The sequence below is a fragment of the Miscanthus floridulus genome, chromosome 2 (assembly GCF_019320115.1).
Source record: "Miscanthus floridulus cultivar M001 chromosome 2, ASM1932011v1, whole genome shotgun sequence".
Classification (NCBI taxonomy): Eukaryota; Viridiplantae; Streptophyta; class Magnoliopsida; order Poales; family Poaceae; genus Miscanthus; species Miscanthus floridulus.
The window spans coordinates 70,386,470-70,402,946 of NC_089581.1; the positions used below are offsets into that span (position 1 = coordinate 70,386,470).

Genomic DNA, 16,477 nt, shown 5'->3' on the forward strand with positions numbered 1-16,477 from the left:
TCCCTTGCTCGCGGATCCGGTGGCCGGAGGCCGGATCTCGGTGGCGGGCGGCCGGATCTTAGCTACCGAAGGCCGAATCCAGCGGCGGGCGGCCGGATCCCAGCGGTCCGATGAGGATGCTGTCACCGGCGTGTAGCTACGGTGGCGGCCCATGGATGAGCTCGCTGGGCTTATCCACGGGTTTTCTTTTTTTTTCCTTTTTTTTTTACCGAGGCGGGCATTTGAACCGCCTCGGTAAATCAATCATTTACCATGACCTTTTGACCGCATTTGAACCGATAAGTTGCCCGCCTTGGGAAATCCCTTTTGCCCATCTCGGTTAAGTTTACTGTAGTAGTGAGTTATATAGAAATTTTATAGAAATCAGTTTATTTTTCACAAGAAAAAACGTAGGAAGTAGAAAAAAATCCCACGTTCCAGGTCTTATTCCATACATAATATTAGTGCACCCGAAAATAAAATCCAAATCTAACTTAAACGCATTGAAGGTATGGTAGGTATACTATCTAGTAGCCAGCAGGAGCGTTGGCGAGCAGCGCTTGTGCTTGTGTGTCGTACTTAAATCCTTGGCTCCTGGAATGATCGGCCGCCCAGATGAAGATTCCGTAGAGCTTGCCCTGCGACTGCAGCGTCTGGCAAGCGCTGAGCGACGTGTTGATGGGCACCGACGTCGTGGTGGGCGCCGTGGTGAAGCTGGCCAGGATGTTGCCCCCAGGGTAGTTGACGAGCTGCTGGTTGAAGAAGTCCACGTACTGCGCCTCCGTCGTGCTGGCGCCGTAGGCGTAGAACTGGAAGTTGACGTAGTCTATGACGCTCCCGTAGCTCGCCCACAGCGCCTGGTAATGGCGCTGCACGTCGGCGTTGCCGTACGGCGCGATGGAAGCGAACTTGATCACGCCGTTGCGCTTGAGCGTGGTCACCAGGCGGCCGATGCACTCGGCGAAGGTGGCCGGGTCTGCCTGGAACTGTTCGTAGTCGATGTCGATGCCGTCCAGGTTGTACTCCTGGACGATGCTGGTCAGGGAGGACACGGCGTTCTGCACCCACGAGTCCACGGAGGTGATGTTGAAGAACACCGGCCGGTCGTTCACGGTGGCGCCGCCGAGGCTGACGGCCACCCGCACGTTCGGGTTGCTCTGCTTGATGGCGGCCACCGCGGAGGCCGTCAGCACCGAGTTCTGCCAGAAGATGTTGAACTGCCCGTTGGTCGGGGTGGGCGGCTCCGTGGCGGTGGTGTAGTCGATGACGAAGGCCATGATGAAGTCAAACCGGACTCTCGGGTTGATGGGAACGTCGGTGAACTTGACGCCATTGAAGATGGCGCCGATGTAGTCCCGGAACAGGTTGGAGTTGGCTGCGCTGGCCATTGGGACATGGACATGGACGGCTACAAGAGCCGGGACAAGTACTAATGCAATCAGCTTCGAGCAGCCCATTGTTAAAGTATCTTTGCTTTGCAATGGCCAATGGTTGGTTGGATTGGTGGAGGTGGAGGTGGAGCTGCAAATTAAAAGAGCATCGGGGTATTTATATATATCTGTATGTACGGGCAGGCGAATGCCAATCGAGATTATCAGATTAGTATAAATATATTTTTTTTCAAAGAAAATTAAATGGCGTTGAACTTTGAACAGTGGACTTTTCTACTACTACTACTAAGTCTGAACGTAGCAGATCACGTCAGAGATGTCAGCATCCAGATTGAAGGAAGCTCATCAAAGTGAAACTGAATATGCTCCTCAGTAGCTGACCCTTACCCATGCAGTCAATGGATACGGAAGTAGTAATGCTAGCAGAAAAGGTAGACGATCGAAGAGAATAGATTACTGAAGATTATAACATTCTCTGAATGTTAGGTGCGCTACTGTGTTTTGATCTTCATTGCAGTGTTTGCTTCTTCCAAACAAATCTTGCAGCAGGTAACGAGAAAGTGCCTCCAACTTGGCATTTGAAGGTCTGGCAACAGCTCGGAGAAACGACTAATCTTGCAAACACATCTTGTTGGTCCACTTCCAGAAGATACAAATGAGAGGCTAGGTACATATACCCAACCTACAGTTGACTTCAGAGATCAAATACACCACTATGTTGGCTTGGAATTTATCAAAGGTACCAGGGAAAAAATGCTCTTGTTTGATCTAGATGCACAGTTTGTGGGCGTGGGGCTAAATCCCTCACTTTCCCTGTTCTTATTAGTTACAGTGACAAGAGAAAAGGAAAGGACAGCTGCTATGTTGGACTGTTTCAAATGGATTATATAGGAGTATGTCTGAGAGTTGGACCTGCAGCGTGCTATTGGATACAAGTTCTGGTTTCAGGCTACTAACTTTGACCAAGAACGACGTGAAAATACAATACACTGAAAAGGACATGTGACAACACAAATTAGAAGAAACAATACTTTTCTGCAGATATTCGAGAAGATATGCACTGAATGGAAATCTGATGTAGCACCAGCTAATGATTCGCAGAAGTAGCACTTGATGTTTGCCCTCCACTGGCACTACATAGAAAACTAACTACTGATTTAGCCAGCACCAATTTGCTCGGGTCTGACGGCTTTGTTGTCGTCGTCGTCGTTGTTGTTGTACAGTTGTAGACATCACAAGTTAGCTGCTTCCTTGTAGCCTCACTTCACAGTCTCAAAGACAGAAAGTGTTGCACCAACTACTGAAGAAGATTCAGAAGACATTCATCCGAATTCCAAATACAATAGACAGATTGACACGAACCCTGGACAAAAGGAAAGTATCAGGTTTCAATTGTAAACCTGGTAACTAGTTCAGACCTGACAGAGAAACCCAATAAACGAAACTCGAGGCAATTGAAATGGCCAAAACGATCCATACGAGCACCCTGACATACAAGCCAGACACAGAATTCTGCCAAGCAAGTAGTGATTACAATTTGGCAGACAGGAAGAATAGATAGGGAAAGGTGCTATAGAAAAATGTTTGTGTCCAAATGTAGACTAGCGAGCTGACGAGATGCGTCATCAGTAGACACAAACACACACTTGTATTAGAATGCATGGAAGTATTTCAAGAGCACATGCATTATCTTTTTTGAAAACTGCATTATCTTAACAAATGGTCACAGACATAGCAGGTGACAATTTGAGCGAGATTTATTTTATTCTCCCTTATATTCTTGCTACAATATTTGATCAAGCTAAAGTCTGTTGGTCCCGAGATCTCGTGCACGGGTAAGCCGACCGTTCACCGGCGTTCTCGCTCTCTATAGCTAGAGGTAGAAGAAGGGAGGGAGAATAGAGCGCACACACATAGCACAAGCACCAACGTTGGCCGGAGCTCTGCAAGGGAGATGGCAAAATTGAACTCGCTCACTTTACTGAGTTGCAGTGGGAAGCTATATGTATAACTCTACCCATCTAATCCTAGTACACAAACATGCCAGGCTGTCATGCTGCTACAGTGACTAGATGTGACAGCAGGACTGACTTTGGCGTCTGCCCCTGCTGTGGCTATAGTGCGGCAGGGGAGCCTTTCGGCGCCTGCCCCTATCGCGGCTACAGTGCATCAGTAGGGGAGCCCTTTCGGCGCCTGTCCCTGCCACGCGTACAGAGGGAGAGCAGCAGATTACTTTACAATTCTTTCCCTAATCTTGCTGCTAACCCTAGAACCTCCATCATACCGATCATCTTCTTCAGCTCCGTGAACCAAAGACGACCGAGCGGCTTGGTAGGGACGTCCGCGAGTTGCCGACCATTTTCGATGAACTCGATGACGATCTGCCCTCAATCGACACAGTCCCTTAGTAAGAGGAACTTGACGTCGATGTCCTTGCTCCGGTCATGGAGAATCGGATTCTTCGCGAGGGCGATGGCGGTCTGGTTGTCCACCATCAGTGCTGGTGGGTGAGCTTCAACACCGGTTAGCTCGCCCAGCAGCCGACGCAGCCACACAGCTTGGCACACCGCTGTGGCCGCCGCCACGTACTCTGCCTCGCACATGGATAGCGCCACCACCTTCTGTTTCAGCGACAGCCATGAGATTGGAGCTGACCCGAGGAAGACGAGCACGCCAGAGGTGCTTCACCGTCCGTCGATGACCCTGCCATGTCTGCATCGATGAACACAGTAAGCTGCAACCCACTTCCGTCGGTTTTGGGGAAGACGATCCCCTGATCCACCATCCCCTTGACGTAGCGCAACAACCGCTTCACTACGGCCCAGTGATCCTCTCGAAGATCCTCCATGAAGCGGCTGGCGTAGCCCACGGCGAACGCAATGTCTGGCCTCGTGTGGACTAGATAGCGTAGACTATCAACGATGCTCTGGTAGAGTGTTGCTTCTACCTTTGCCGTGGTACTGGCCTTCGTCAGCTTCATCCGTTCCTCCATCGGAGTCATGCATGGCTTGCACTCAGCTTTGACGCTCCGCTCCAACAACTTTGAGGCATACGTGCTCTGACAGAGCATGAGCACCTCCTTCCCCTGTCTCACCTCAATGCCGAGGTAGTAGGAGAGCGCGCCGAGATTGCTCATTCTAAAATGAGCCACCATCTTGCGCTTGAAGCTATCGATGTCATGTGCACGCGCACCAGTGACGATCAAGTCGTCCACATACACGCCGACGATGAGCTCCTCCTTCCCCCATCACCGCGTGTAGAGCGCGTGCTCGGTTGCGCACCGCGTGAACCTAAGCTCACCCAGCGTGGCATCAAGCTTGGCGTTCCATGCTCGTGGGTCCTGCCGTAGCCTGTAGAGCGCCTTACGTAGTCAGAGCACCCTGTACTCCATTCCCTTGACGACGAAACTCGAAGGTTGCCTGACAAAGACCGTCTCCGCCAGCTCGCCATTGAGGAAGGCCGATTTTACATCCAAGTGATGGATGCGCCAGTCCTTCGCTGCTGTCAAAGCCAGCAACAGCCAGATAGACTCCATGTGTGTTACTAGCGCAAAGACTTCCTCGAAGTCGATGCCCTCGTGCTGGACAAAGCCTCGGGCGACGAGGCACGCCTTGTGCTTGACAATGGCGCCGCGCTCGTCCCGCTTGACCTTGTACAGCCACTTCAGGACAATCGGACGGCATCCTGGAGGTGGATCGATGAGCTCCCAAGTCTCGGTTTCCTCGATCACCTTCATCTACTACAGCATCGCCCATCGCCAATTTGCATCACGCTCGGCAAACGTGGGTGGTTCCTCTGCACTGACGAGAAGCAGCTCTGGGCCATTGAGCAGCCGACCCACCGGGCCTAAGGACCCTCTGCCACCGATGATGTCGTCCAGCCTACGGAACCGTACCTCCTCACCATCGTGGAAGGCATCCACGAACTCAGTGACTTCGCTTGGAGGTGAGGCGAACTCGATCTACGTCGATGGAGTCCGCTGTTCCACCGGAGTGGTCGGCATAGCACCTGGGGTGCTTGGCACCCCGGCTGCAATGCTCAACACCACTCCTGGAGTGCTCGACACCCCTCTCGGAGTGCTCGGCACCACTCTAGGAGTGCTCGGCACCAGTCTTGGAGTGGTCGGCACCACTGCAAGACATCTCAGCTTCGCTACGGGAGCGTTCGACACCTGTCCTGGAGTGGTTGGTACCACTGTAGGACCACTCGGCACCACTCTTGGAATGCTTGGCACCCCTCTTGGAGTGCTTGACACCGCCCAGGAGTGCTCAGCTCTGTTGCTGGAGTGGTCGGCACCTCCTCTCCAACGTCTCCACCACCGTGGATGACCAAGTGCCCGATGACAAAGGTGCTAGTGAAGCCGCCAGCTTTCCCCATGCCCGAACTATCCCAGTCCTAGGCTGCCTTCTCGTCGAACACGACGTCGCACAAGACAACCACCTTGCCTCCACATGGGTCATAGAGCCGGTACGCCTTGGTACCTTCCTCATAGCCCAGGAGCACCATCGGTGTGCTCCTGTCCTCTAGCTTGGTGTGGACCGGCTTTGTCTTCTTGACGTGGCCAATACAGCCAAATGTTCGGAGGAAGGACACGCTTGGTTTGCACCCATACCAAGCTTCGAACGGCATCATGCCCTTCAGGGCTTTTGCGGGCGCGCGGTTGAGGATGAACACCACCGTGGTCACCGCCTCAACCCAGAACCTTGTCAGCATGCTTTTGGCCTTCATCATGGATCAAGCCATGTCGACCACCGTTTGGTTCCGCCGCTCCACCACGCCATTCTACTATGGCAAAGTATGGCGCGGTGTGGTGTCGCACCACATCCTGATCCACGCAGTATGCAGCGAACTCCACCAAAGTGAATTTGTCGTCGTGATCAGTCCGCAACATGCACAGTTTCTTGCCACTCTCCGCCTTCGCGCATGCCTTGAACTTGTTGATCACCTTCGCCGCCTCGTCCTTCCTCGTTAGGAGTTGCAGCCACATATAGCGACTATAATCATCCATGAGCAGGATTAAGTACCACCGACCACCGTTTGTGGCTGCATGATTGGCCCACAGAGATCGTTGTGGACAAGCTGGAGAGTGTATGCCACGTGATACTTGGCTACCTTTGGGAATGACAGCCTCCTTTGCTTCCTAGTCAGGCAGCTATCACATAGCTCGCCTACGTGCTTGATGTGGGGCAGCCCTCAGACCATCTTCTCCAGCCGACCGAGCGTGTCGAAGTTGAGATGGCCGAACCGGGCATGCCACAGCCATAGCTCCTCGGTGTGCCATGCTGCCAGGCACATCGGCTTCTCCACCTTCAAATCAAGTAGGTACAATTGATTACATGAGTGTTTTACCTTTGCAAGAAGATGCCACTCCCAATCCTGAGTCTTTAGGATCTCGCTCTCGATCAGTACCTCGCATCTACGCTCGTCCAGCTGCCCGATGTTGATGATGCTTGAACGTGGCTGCGGGATGTAGTACACATCCATGGGCGTGCGGTGCTCACCATTTGGGCACCTGAAGATGATGCTATCATGCCCTCAGATCATCACCCTTGAACCATCACCGAACTTCACTGTGTCGGTCATGTTGCCATCGAGCCCGTCATGTGGTTGCTGGCGCCGGAGTCCAGGTACCACCACTGCTGCTTCTCACCGCCTACACGTCCAAGGTGGACTTGGGTGCGTGGTTCATCAAGGTTGACAACCTTTAGAGCCTTGTCACACCCTTACACTACCATCACCCCTCCCTTCTCCTTGGCCTTAATGTCATGCAGTGCACAGAACATCGCCATCAGGAGAGTGGCCTCATCATCCTCATCAGCCTACGCTAAATGAGCCTTAGCCTTCTTTTCCTGCTTGTGATTTGGGCACTCCTTTGCCCAATGGCCTATCTTCCCATAGCGTCGGTAGGCGTTGGGGTCAACCTTCTTCTTCTTCTCCAAAGAAGCCTTGCCACGGCGCTTGCCATCGCCACCACGGCTGGAGGAGGCTTCCTCGGATTTCTTCTCCTTCATCCAAGTAGCCCACTCCTCCTCTGTCAGTAGCAGCTTACCGTTGTCCATCATTGTTGTGGCCTGCTCCATGCGCTCGTCCACTACCTATAGATGACCTGTCACATTCTCAATGGTGAGGGTGGACAAGTCTAGCATCATTTGTATGGAGAGAGCGATCTAGATGTACTACTCCGACACGGAGTGGAGGCACTTGGAGACCACCTCTTCTTCATTGATGGTGACACCATGGCTCCTTAGCTTGTTGATGAGCGACTATAGGTGGAGGGAGAAGTCCTCCACCAACTCACCATCCTTGAACTTGAGGGTGGCATACTTCTGCTTCAGCAGCTGGGCCGTCACCTTCTTTGCATGGTCGGAGCTGACACGCATCACCGCAATGGCCTCCTACACCTCCTTAGAAGAGTTCTTCACCCCTAACGGCTCCCTATACTTCACTGGCACAGCAGTGAGGATAGACTCCAAAGCTGACATGTTGTCTTCTTCATTGTCGGTGCCCTTGTCAATGGCATTCTAGAGCCGTTGGGCTTTGAGCTTGACCTTCATGGTCATCGCCCACTCGCCATAGTTGGTGCGAGTCAGCATCGGCCAACTGGTGCCACTGACCTCCCACACCATGCGCATGATGACTCCTATCATGGCTGGGCAGCCATAGTAGTGCCGCTGTTGTCGCCCATCTCCAAACCGTCCGTTATCGCCAGCGGTTAGTCTAGCAACGGCACTTGTATGGCTTTGATACCACTTGTTGGTCCTGAGATCTCCCGCACGAGTGAGCCGACCGCTCACCAACATTCTCGCTCTCTATGGCTAGAGGTAGAAGAAGGGAGGGAGAACAGAGCACATACACAAAGCATAAGTACCAGTGTTGGCTGGAGCTCTACAGAGGAGATGGCAAATGTAGCAAAACCAACCAATTTATAAGAGCATAAGTACAATGGCAGCCCACTAGCGGTCGCTCTATCATACTTGAGCCCATATAACCCCGGTAGTCCATCGAGTACCACGAAGGGTCTTGATTAACCATCAACATACAACAAAGATTGTATGTGTTTGACATACATGTCACATGTTACATAAAGTTCACAAATACAGTTCATTCATCAGAGTATGAATTTAGGTTATTACAAACCAAGTTCAGTAAAATAGTAGCAGAAGCAAATTAAAGTTTGAAACTAACATCTGCCATCATAATTCAAATATAGTGCCAGCTCATGATCACATCCACAAAAGCATATGAGAAGTATTAATAAGAGATGCCTACCCAGGGCTCACTCCTCATCCATGGCGGGACAGAAGCAGTTCTTGCAATAGCCATGATAAACTGTACCATCTACAACAATGGGAATAAAACCCTGAGTACGAGAAGGTACTCAGCTAGACTTACCTATCATAAAGCAAAAAAAGTGACTCCAAGGATTATGCAAGGCTTTATAAGTGGAGCTAGTTTGACAACATTTTACATAAAAAGCTTACCAATTCAAGTATACAGTTATAATTCGGTCATCTTTTTTAATTATAGCTATTCATCTCTAGATTAGCAACTAACCTATGCCAAACATGTGGTATATCATTTAGTAGCATACAATAGTAACCATAGCCGGTGTAGTAATTCCATGTTCATCATAACCATCATTTCATAACACAGTTACTACGATGTTGGGACTAGCCAAGTTTCTCACTCTCCAAGAGAGATGGCGATTCGAATTAATTTCAACTAGTTGGGAATTTATTTCTAACACAAACCCAGGTAGACTAGATCAACGGTCACCTTAGGTCACTTTTGGTACAACTCAGGTCCACATTTCGTGGGTTTGCCCAACGCCGCACAATCAGGGACAACCAGCTGCTAGGACGTTCAGGCCCGCCCTGCCCTTGGGCTCATGTCTATCTCCCCACACATCCTTACTACCATCCAGAGTGTGCACTCTTATAGAACAGGGCCTGACCTAAGTTGAGCTACTCAGCTTCGTGGTAGGAATGAGTTATCCTGCTAGCTAAGTGAGAGGCATGTGTTCAATCTTAACAAAAGCGCCAACAACGGTACGGTCCTTAATCGGCACAGATGGAATCACATGAGTCAACCTACACATAGACTCCAATCAACTTCCATTTACATTACCCCATGGTTCTTTTCCATGATAGCAAATATAGCCAACCGTGCTTCGGTATCCACCTATACCTCATAGGTGACTGGAAATCACCCAATTTCTATCAGTATAAGCATGGCTAAGCATGTATTCGATCCTAGATCTACATAGGGTTAAAGGTATATGTAACTGGACAAGGTAGTTCTATGCATCAAGTGTTTCTAATTAACTCTTATAACCTAATGCATCAAACGTAAAGGACTCAAGTGATATTTTATAAAACATGGGAGACTTAGAATGCTCCAAGGCTTGCCTTTGAGGAAAGAGGTTGGCTGGTGATCCGGGCACTCAGGGAGGTACTCTAGAGTTTGCTCCTCTTCTCCTAGAGCTATAGCCTAAGATGTCTCTTGCTGATCCTCCTCTTCTTCCTCATTGAACTCCAACAGAGTTATCTCTTCAGACGATCCTATATGCATGGGCATGAAATAAGATATCACGAATGCATATATGATGATATGTATAATATGATATGATGTGATGAATGCATCCTCATAAGTGTTTTCAACAGTATTGCATTAAAAGTAATAACAAGTTGCATCTTATTTTACTGAGTAAGTGCATATCTCTTCTCTAGTAACTTAAGCAAACACTTATGTAATTCATTTTCTGGACTACAAGATAGCAGCTACTTGTTTTGACCATAACTAGAGTTATACACATCAAAATAATATGGTTATGGACATTTTGGAAAGCTTATGAAATTGCCTACAACTTTATTTCAATCATCTTAATGTGATTCAACAATTATCTAGGTCAAACAAATCAATCCTTTGGATCTATCCAGAAAGCAAGCATTTCTGATAGTAGACATATAGCAGCCATAATTCTTAAACCATAAGGTCTATGACTATGAAAATTTAACACAAGGTAGATAAGTAAGTTATCTACAACTTTGTTATTAATAAGTTTTACAAAAAAACAATTATCATCATGAAATTATCATCACAACAGAAACTATACATGCAGCCATCTAGTTGAATTATAAAGCTATAATTAACTAGTTGCATACAACCAATTGCTTTTAAGCCTAACTAATAACATAAATAGATCATATGCATCACAAGCACCATATAAAACATCATGGTTAAACATAACTAAATTATTTATATCCATTTATTAATTTCCTTAGATAGTAAGGTGATTTAAAGGATAAATATTCCCACTACTTAATAAATTCTAATAAAATTACACAAGCCTACAAATGACCTTAATAGTCCACTGTACAAATTTCATGTCATTTGTATAAGTATAACTATCTCTACAAAATGACAATTTACATAGGCTTATTTTAGCAAAAATAGTTTGGCATAGTGAAAAGTGCCAAAAAACAGATTCAATATTTTTCTTACATTCCTCCAAGCATAAGAATATTGTGTAAAATTTTTCATGATCATATGTTATGTAATTTTACCCCAATTAATTTCACTAGAAAGTAGCAATTAATTAGGATTAAATAGGAAGACCATATTTTAAGTATGCTTACTATAGGTTTAATATTTTTTCTAGATAGAGCATGTCAACACAAGACTGGAAAAATTGGAATCACAATTTTATCACCTTCCTAGCTCAAGTTATGCAATTTACAAGATATAAACTACTTTCAAAGCACTTATCTTGTTCAATTTAATTCTCCCAGAAACGTACCCTAAATAGTATATTTCATATTTTTATCCACTAATACACTTTGAGATGAAACCAACAAAATTTGGTTTACCCCATTTGGACACTCCTAACTTTAGATATGAATTTTTGAAACATGCATTCAAATCTAGAAAAATGAATCAGAAAATCAAAACATCACACAGGCTGACAGCTGAGGCCTGTGGTAAACACGACCCACCCATCAGTGAGACCAAGACACAGGACGGCGCTGACCGGCGAGAACTCTTTGACGGTGAGGTCTTCGGCGGTAGCATCTTCACCGTTGCACTCTTCTTACCCCCGCGCATCGAATGGTAGGCTTAGTTGGCTCGGTGGCTCGCCGGAGCAAGCTTGATAGCGGCCATGGCGAAAGGCGGAGGTCGGGCAGCAGTAGACCGGCCATCTCCGGCTATGGCACACTCAGGTGAGGGTGGTACTCCATCCTGATGACCTAGCGAAGCTACACAGTGCAGGTGAGGGCTCGAGGTGGTGTCAGTGAGCTTGGCCACGTGCATGGCTGTGCGGCGGCGCACAGAGCATAGCGGTGCTCTCACTATTCTAGCTTGACAGTGACGAAAGGTGGGTCTCCATCATGCCACTAGCTAGGTCTAGGGTTACTCAACCTAAGATGTGAGAGAAAGGAGGGAGACGGTGAACCAACTCAGCGGCGGCAAGCTCAAGTGCCACGGTGGCCATGGCGGCCGTGCATGGAGAGGTGACTTGTTCTAGCACATTCAAGTGGTGGCATCATTCCTAGATCTAGCCTAAGCATCTAGACTCTAGCATGGTGCTAGACCAGAGAAGATGGAGGCATGCGATGCGGTGGAACGGCCGGACCACGGTGAGCACGAGCGCGGCGGCGCTCTAGTGACAATGACGGCTACGGCGAGGCTAAATGTTGCTATACCTAGGGTCGATAGGTGATGCTGGTGGCGCAAGGAGGTGGAGGTGATGGAGGAGTAGCTATGGCCGAGACAAATTGGTCGGTGAGGCTACGTCAGTGGTGAGCAACTTGTAATGAAAAATGAGGCTAGTGTAACAACAAATGCATGCACAATCAATGATGAGCAACTTGTAAAGAAAAATGAAAAATTAAAAGAAAAATTAGCTAGCTCACAAGATGCTTATAAAAGTTTGCTTGCTAAAATGGAAACCACGTGCAAACATTGTGATGAGCTAACTAATAAAGTTGCAAATCTTGAAGCCGTCGGTACAACCCTCACCGAGGCACCTAAAAAGAAAAGTTCTATCTTTGATATGCCTGAAAAGAATGCCTCTACTTCTTGCAATAATTTATGTTTAGACTCACCCATGTGCAACCAAGTTTGTGTTGAGAAAGTTATTGTAGATACATGCACACAAGAGGTCACAATGGAAAATGAGCAACTCAAGCAAGAAGTGGCTCGCCTCACCAAGGACTTGACTCAAGTGAAAGACAAGACGAAGCAAGCCCAACTTCATCAAGATAACACCATCAAGGGAGTGAAGAAGCTTGATGAAGGATAAACCGTGGTTTGCTATGTATGCCACAAGGAAGGCCACAAGTCCTATGAGTGCAAGGTGAAGTATGGGGGAGGAGCTAAGAAGAAAGAGAAAAACAAAAATGAAACAAGCAAGCTCTCCAATACCTACACCAACAAGGTGGACAAAAAGGCCTCCACACCTTATCTCTTGAAGAAGAAGAAAAATGACAAGGTGGTGGCCATCAAGGTGAACAAGAAAGCCAACAATGGGGCCAAACGTATTTTGGTGCCAAAGGAGATCATTTCCAACAGGAAGAGCACCAAGAAGGTTTGGATCTCGAAAGGGAAGTGAGAAGTCTGAAGGACTTTGGGGAATTTGGAGACTTGGCAAAGTATGGGTGCATTTCATGGGATGCATCACATTGGATCATGTTAATTGCCAAGTGGGTTAGTGAACACTATGGACCCAAATTCCCCTCCCCATGTTAGGTAACTAGATTTAATTTTTTGCAATTTCAATTAGCATCTAGTTCATTTTGATGCCTAGGTTTGCATTTGCATGTTTAATCTTTTGTCTTGCATATACTAGGTATATCTTATGGTAGGCTTGCTCGGTTTCACTCTTAACCCTTGGAGCAAACCTACATGGTTTAAATTTTTAGGAGCACGGCACATAGCTTTTTTCATAATTGTTCATCTAATATGTGCCAAAGTCCAAATTGTAGATAATTTCTCCCGAATATCACCTTCAAAAATGATTCTCATATTCATGTGATGTCATCTTTCAAGTGGTATTTTTTATTCTAAAATCAATGTGCATGTCTCCTACAAGTATTCCATACTTGTGTGCACAAATTTATGGTGAGGTTACTATACAAGTTGGATGCCTTGAGACTAACACCTTTCCAAGCTTATCATGTGTGCAGTAGTCTCATTGCAAGGAAATTGGAGTCCCCGGAGTTAAGCATCATACTTCAAATATCCACCACCTATTGCAAGTGGTATAGATCAAATTGGTTTCCACATGTGTTATTTCTAAACCGATATCATCATGTTGATTTCACTTTGGTATTTATATGCTTTCTCCATGCATTATATAATTAAACACCCTTGAGCATTAATTTACCAATTATGCATAAACTACATTCTCCATCATATTTATGCATATATTTGGGGGAAGTTTAGTCTATGTAATGTGAGAGTCAAATTTTGTGACCTATTCCACTCCACATACAAAGGATCACAAAGTTTGACCCTCCCTTGTGCTACTAATGCCTTCCTTTTCGGTGTTTGATTCCAAAGGGGGAGAATTTGTAGGACCAAAAGCAAGCCCGATCATAATAATTTATAAGTGGTATTGGTAATAATTTATAAGTGGTAATGGTCCAAGGAAGGGAGGATGGTGAATTATGGAGTTAGGGGGAGGCTTAAATCCATAATGCCACGTGGGGACATTTGCAAGGGTGTTTACACCAAAATTTGGAGAGAAAAGCGTGGGAACTCGAAGCTTCCAAAATTGTGTCGATCAAGTCCGTGGTTGCATGAAGATTGATATCAACAGATTTAGAGGAAACATTGGAATCGGCTCTCATTGAATGACGTCACCTAGTAACGATAATGGGCTATGGTCAGCATCGGGAGATGCAGATCAGACTCTACAAAAAGGGAAAGATTAGGGTTCAAGTTATCTTAAGATTAGGAATGTTCTCTTTTATACCAAAGATTGTAATGAGTCGTGCTCGAATAGGATTCGTGTTCTGGCTCTGGGTATAAATATTGGACCCCGGCTATTGTAAAGGACACACAATCAATCAAATACAAGTTACTTACTTTTTTTGGCTCCGGCCACCCCTTAGGAGTAGGAGTAGAGTAGATCTCAACGAGTTCTTCAGCGATCAGGGCTGCATCGGTCCGGCAGACCTCCGGCTTGTCTGTAAGTACCGTCATGGCTTATACTTCTGTTCGTACGACTGCATCGATCCGGTCTATAATAGAACCGACCAATTTATAAGAGCACAAGTACAAAAGCAATCACCGGAGTGATCAAACCATCATACTTGAACCCATATAAACCTGGTAGTCAACTGAAACCACAAAGGATTTCAAACCAACTTGCATACAACCAAGATCGTAGTGATTCAACGTAACAAGCCACATGTTACATCCATTTCACAAGTAGTTCACAAGTACCTCATACATCGGAGTTCACATAGTTATTACAAAACGAGTTCACAAATAGCGGAAGCAAAGTAGTTTGAGACCATTACACACACTTAGTTCAAATACAAGCCAGTTTCATAGTCATATCCAGCAAAAGCAACATGATAAGATAACATAGATGATCATGCCCCATGATCTAGTCTTCATCCCCCGTAGGGTGGAGATAATACTTGCAGTTGCCATTATAGAGCACGTCATCTGCAACAAGGGGGAATAAACCCTGAGTACAAGAATGTACTCAGCTAGACTAACCCATCGTAAACCAAAAATAAATGCACCAAGAAGTATGCTAGGCTTTATCGGTGGATCTTTCTTGACAACCATTTTGCATAAAAAAAATTAATGATACAAGAGCATAACTTAATTTATTAATTAAGCAGCAAGTTATCCATATTAAACCTGTCAACTAGATTAGCACTTGTACTAGAGCAAGCAATTGATTAAACTCCAAGCATTAGTAACCATATCCGGTACAATGCTGTAACATCATCATCATCATTATAACCACCAAGTTCAATTAAGTGTATCTATATTATTGCTGCTCAGTCAAGTTCTCACTATCCGAGAGAGATGGCAATTTGAATCGATTCCTACCCAGCTGGGTAATTATTCCTAACACAAACCCAGGTCTACTAGCCACGGTAGCCTTAGGTCACCTTTGGTACAACTCAGGAATTGCGGAATCCACTCTGCCAGGTGGCCAATCTCACCTTTGGACTTATGCCAATGGCTCCTCGCACATCCTTACTACCGCCAGAGTGCGCACTTTCACTTCTCAGCCCTCCGGCCTAAGTTAAGCTACTCGGCTTCATGGTCAGAACGAGTTATCCAGCCAACTAAGTGATAGGCATGCGTTCAACATGACATGAGGACATATAGCAAATCAGTCCTTAACTGACACAGATGGGGATAGATCCACACCCAAGACCTCCTTGCCTTGTTGCTTCTCTATCGACATCCTGTCCGATCTCCATTCATTATTAACACATGGTTATTTCCGCGATAGCAAAAATAGCCAACCGTGACCAGACATCATCCTAACTTGTAGGTGATAGGAAATCACCTAACTTTACCAGTCTAAGCAAGGCTAAGCTTTGATTCGCTCCTGGACCTAAATAGGATTCAGGGTACGTTTACTGGACAAGGAATAGATATATATATGCAACAAGTGTCTGTATCCAATTCCTATCACTTAATGCATCAAAAAATAAAGATACTCAAAGTAACCATTTTCAAAACATAGGAGACTTAGAATGCTCTGGGGCTTGCCTTTCAGAAAAGATGAAGGTTGGTGATCGGGACACTCAAGGACTTCTTCTTTGTTGGCTCCTTCTTCTGGGGCTTGCACCTCCATCTCCTAAGCTTGCTGCTGCTCCTCCGGAAGTCCTTGCTTGAATTCCAGAAGCGTGACTCCCTCTGGAACACCTATTGCATGCATATGCATAGCATAAGAGTCATGCATGCACAAGAGATGGAAGATGATGATGAAATGTATAGCTATGTATAGATGGACGCATGAAAGACACGATGATGCAAGGTTAACATCTATTTTACTAAGTAGGTGCATATCTCTTTTAGAAAACAAGAACTACACACTCACCAAGCTCTAACATCCTAAGATAAAGTTG

At 46.4% G+C, this 16,477-nt stretch overlaps 1 protein-coding gene across 1 annotated transcript; it reads right to left on the bottom strand.

Moving 5' to 3' along the window:
- Positions 1 to 444: 444 nt before the first annotated feature.
- LOC136539085 (chitinase 2-like) lies at positions 445 to 1,489 on the bottom strand. Its single transcript, XM_066531018.1, has one exon. The coding sequence runs from the start codon at positions 1,434 to 1,436 to the stop codon at positions 507 to 509; it is 930 nt and encodes a 309-aa protein (XP_066387115.1). The 5' UTR covers positions 1,437 to 1,489; the 3' UTR covers positions 445 to 506.
- Positions 1,490 to 16,477: the final 14,988 nt, after the last annotated feature.

Excerpts from the sequence above, each read along its gene's own strand:
- LOC136539085 (XM_066531018.1), bottom strand. The coding sequence starts at position 1,436 with ATGGGCTGCTCGAAGCTGATTGCATTAGTACTTGTCCCGGCTCTTGTA.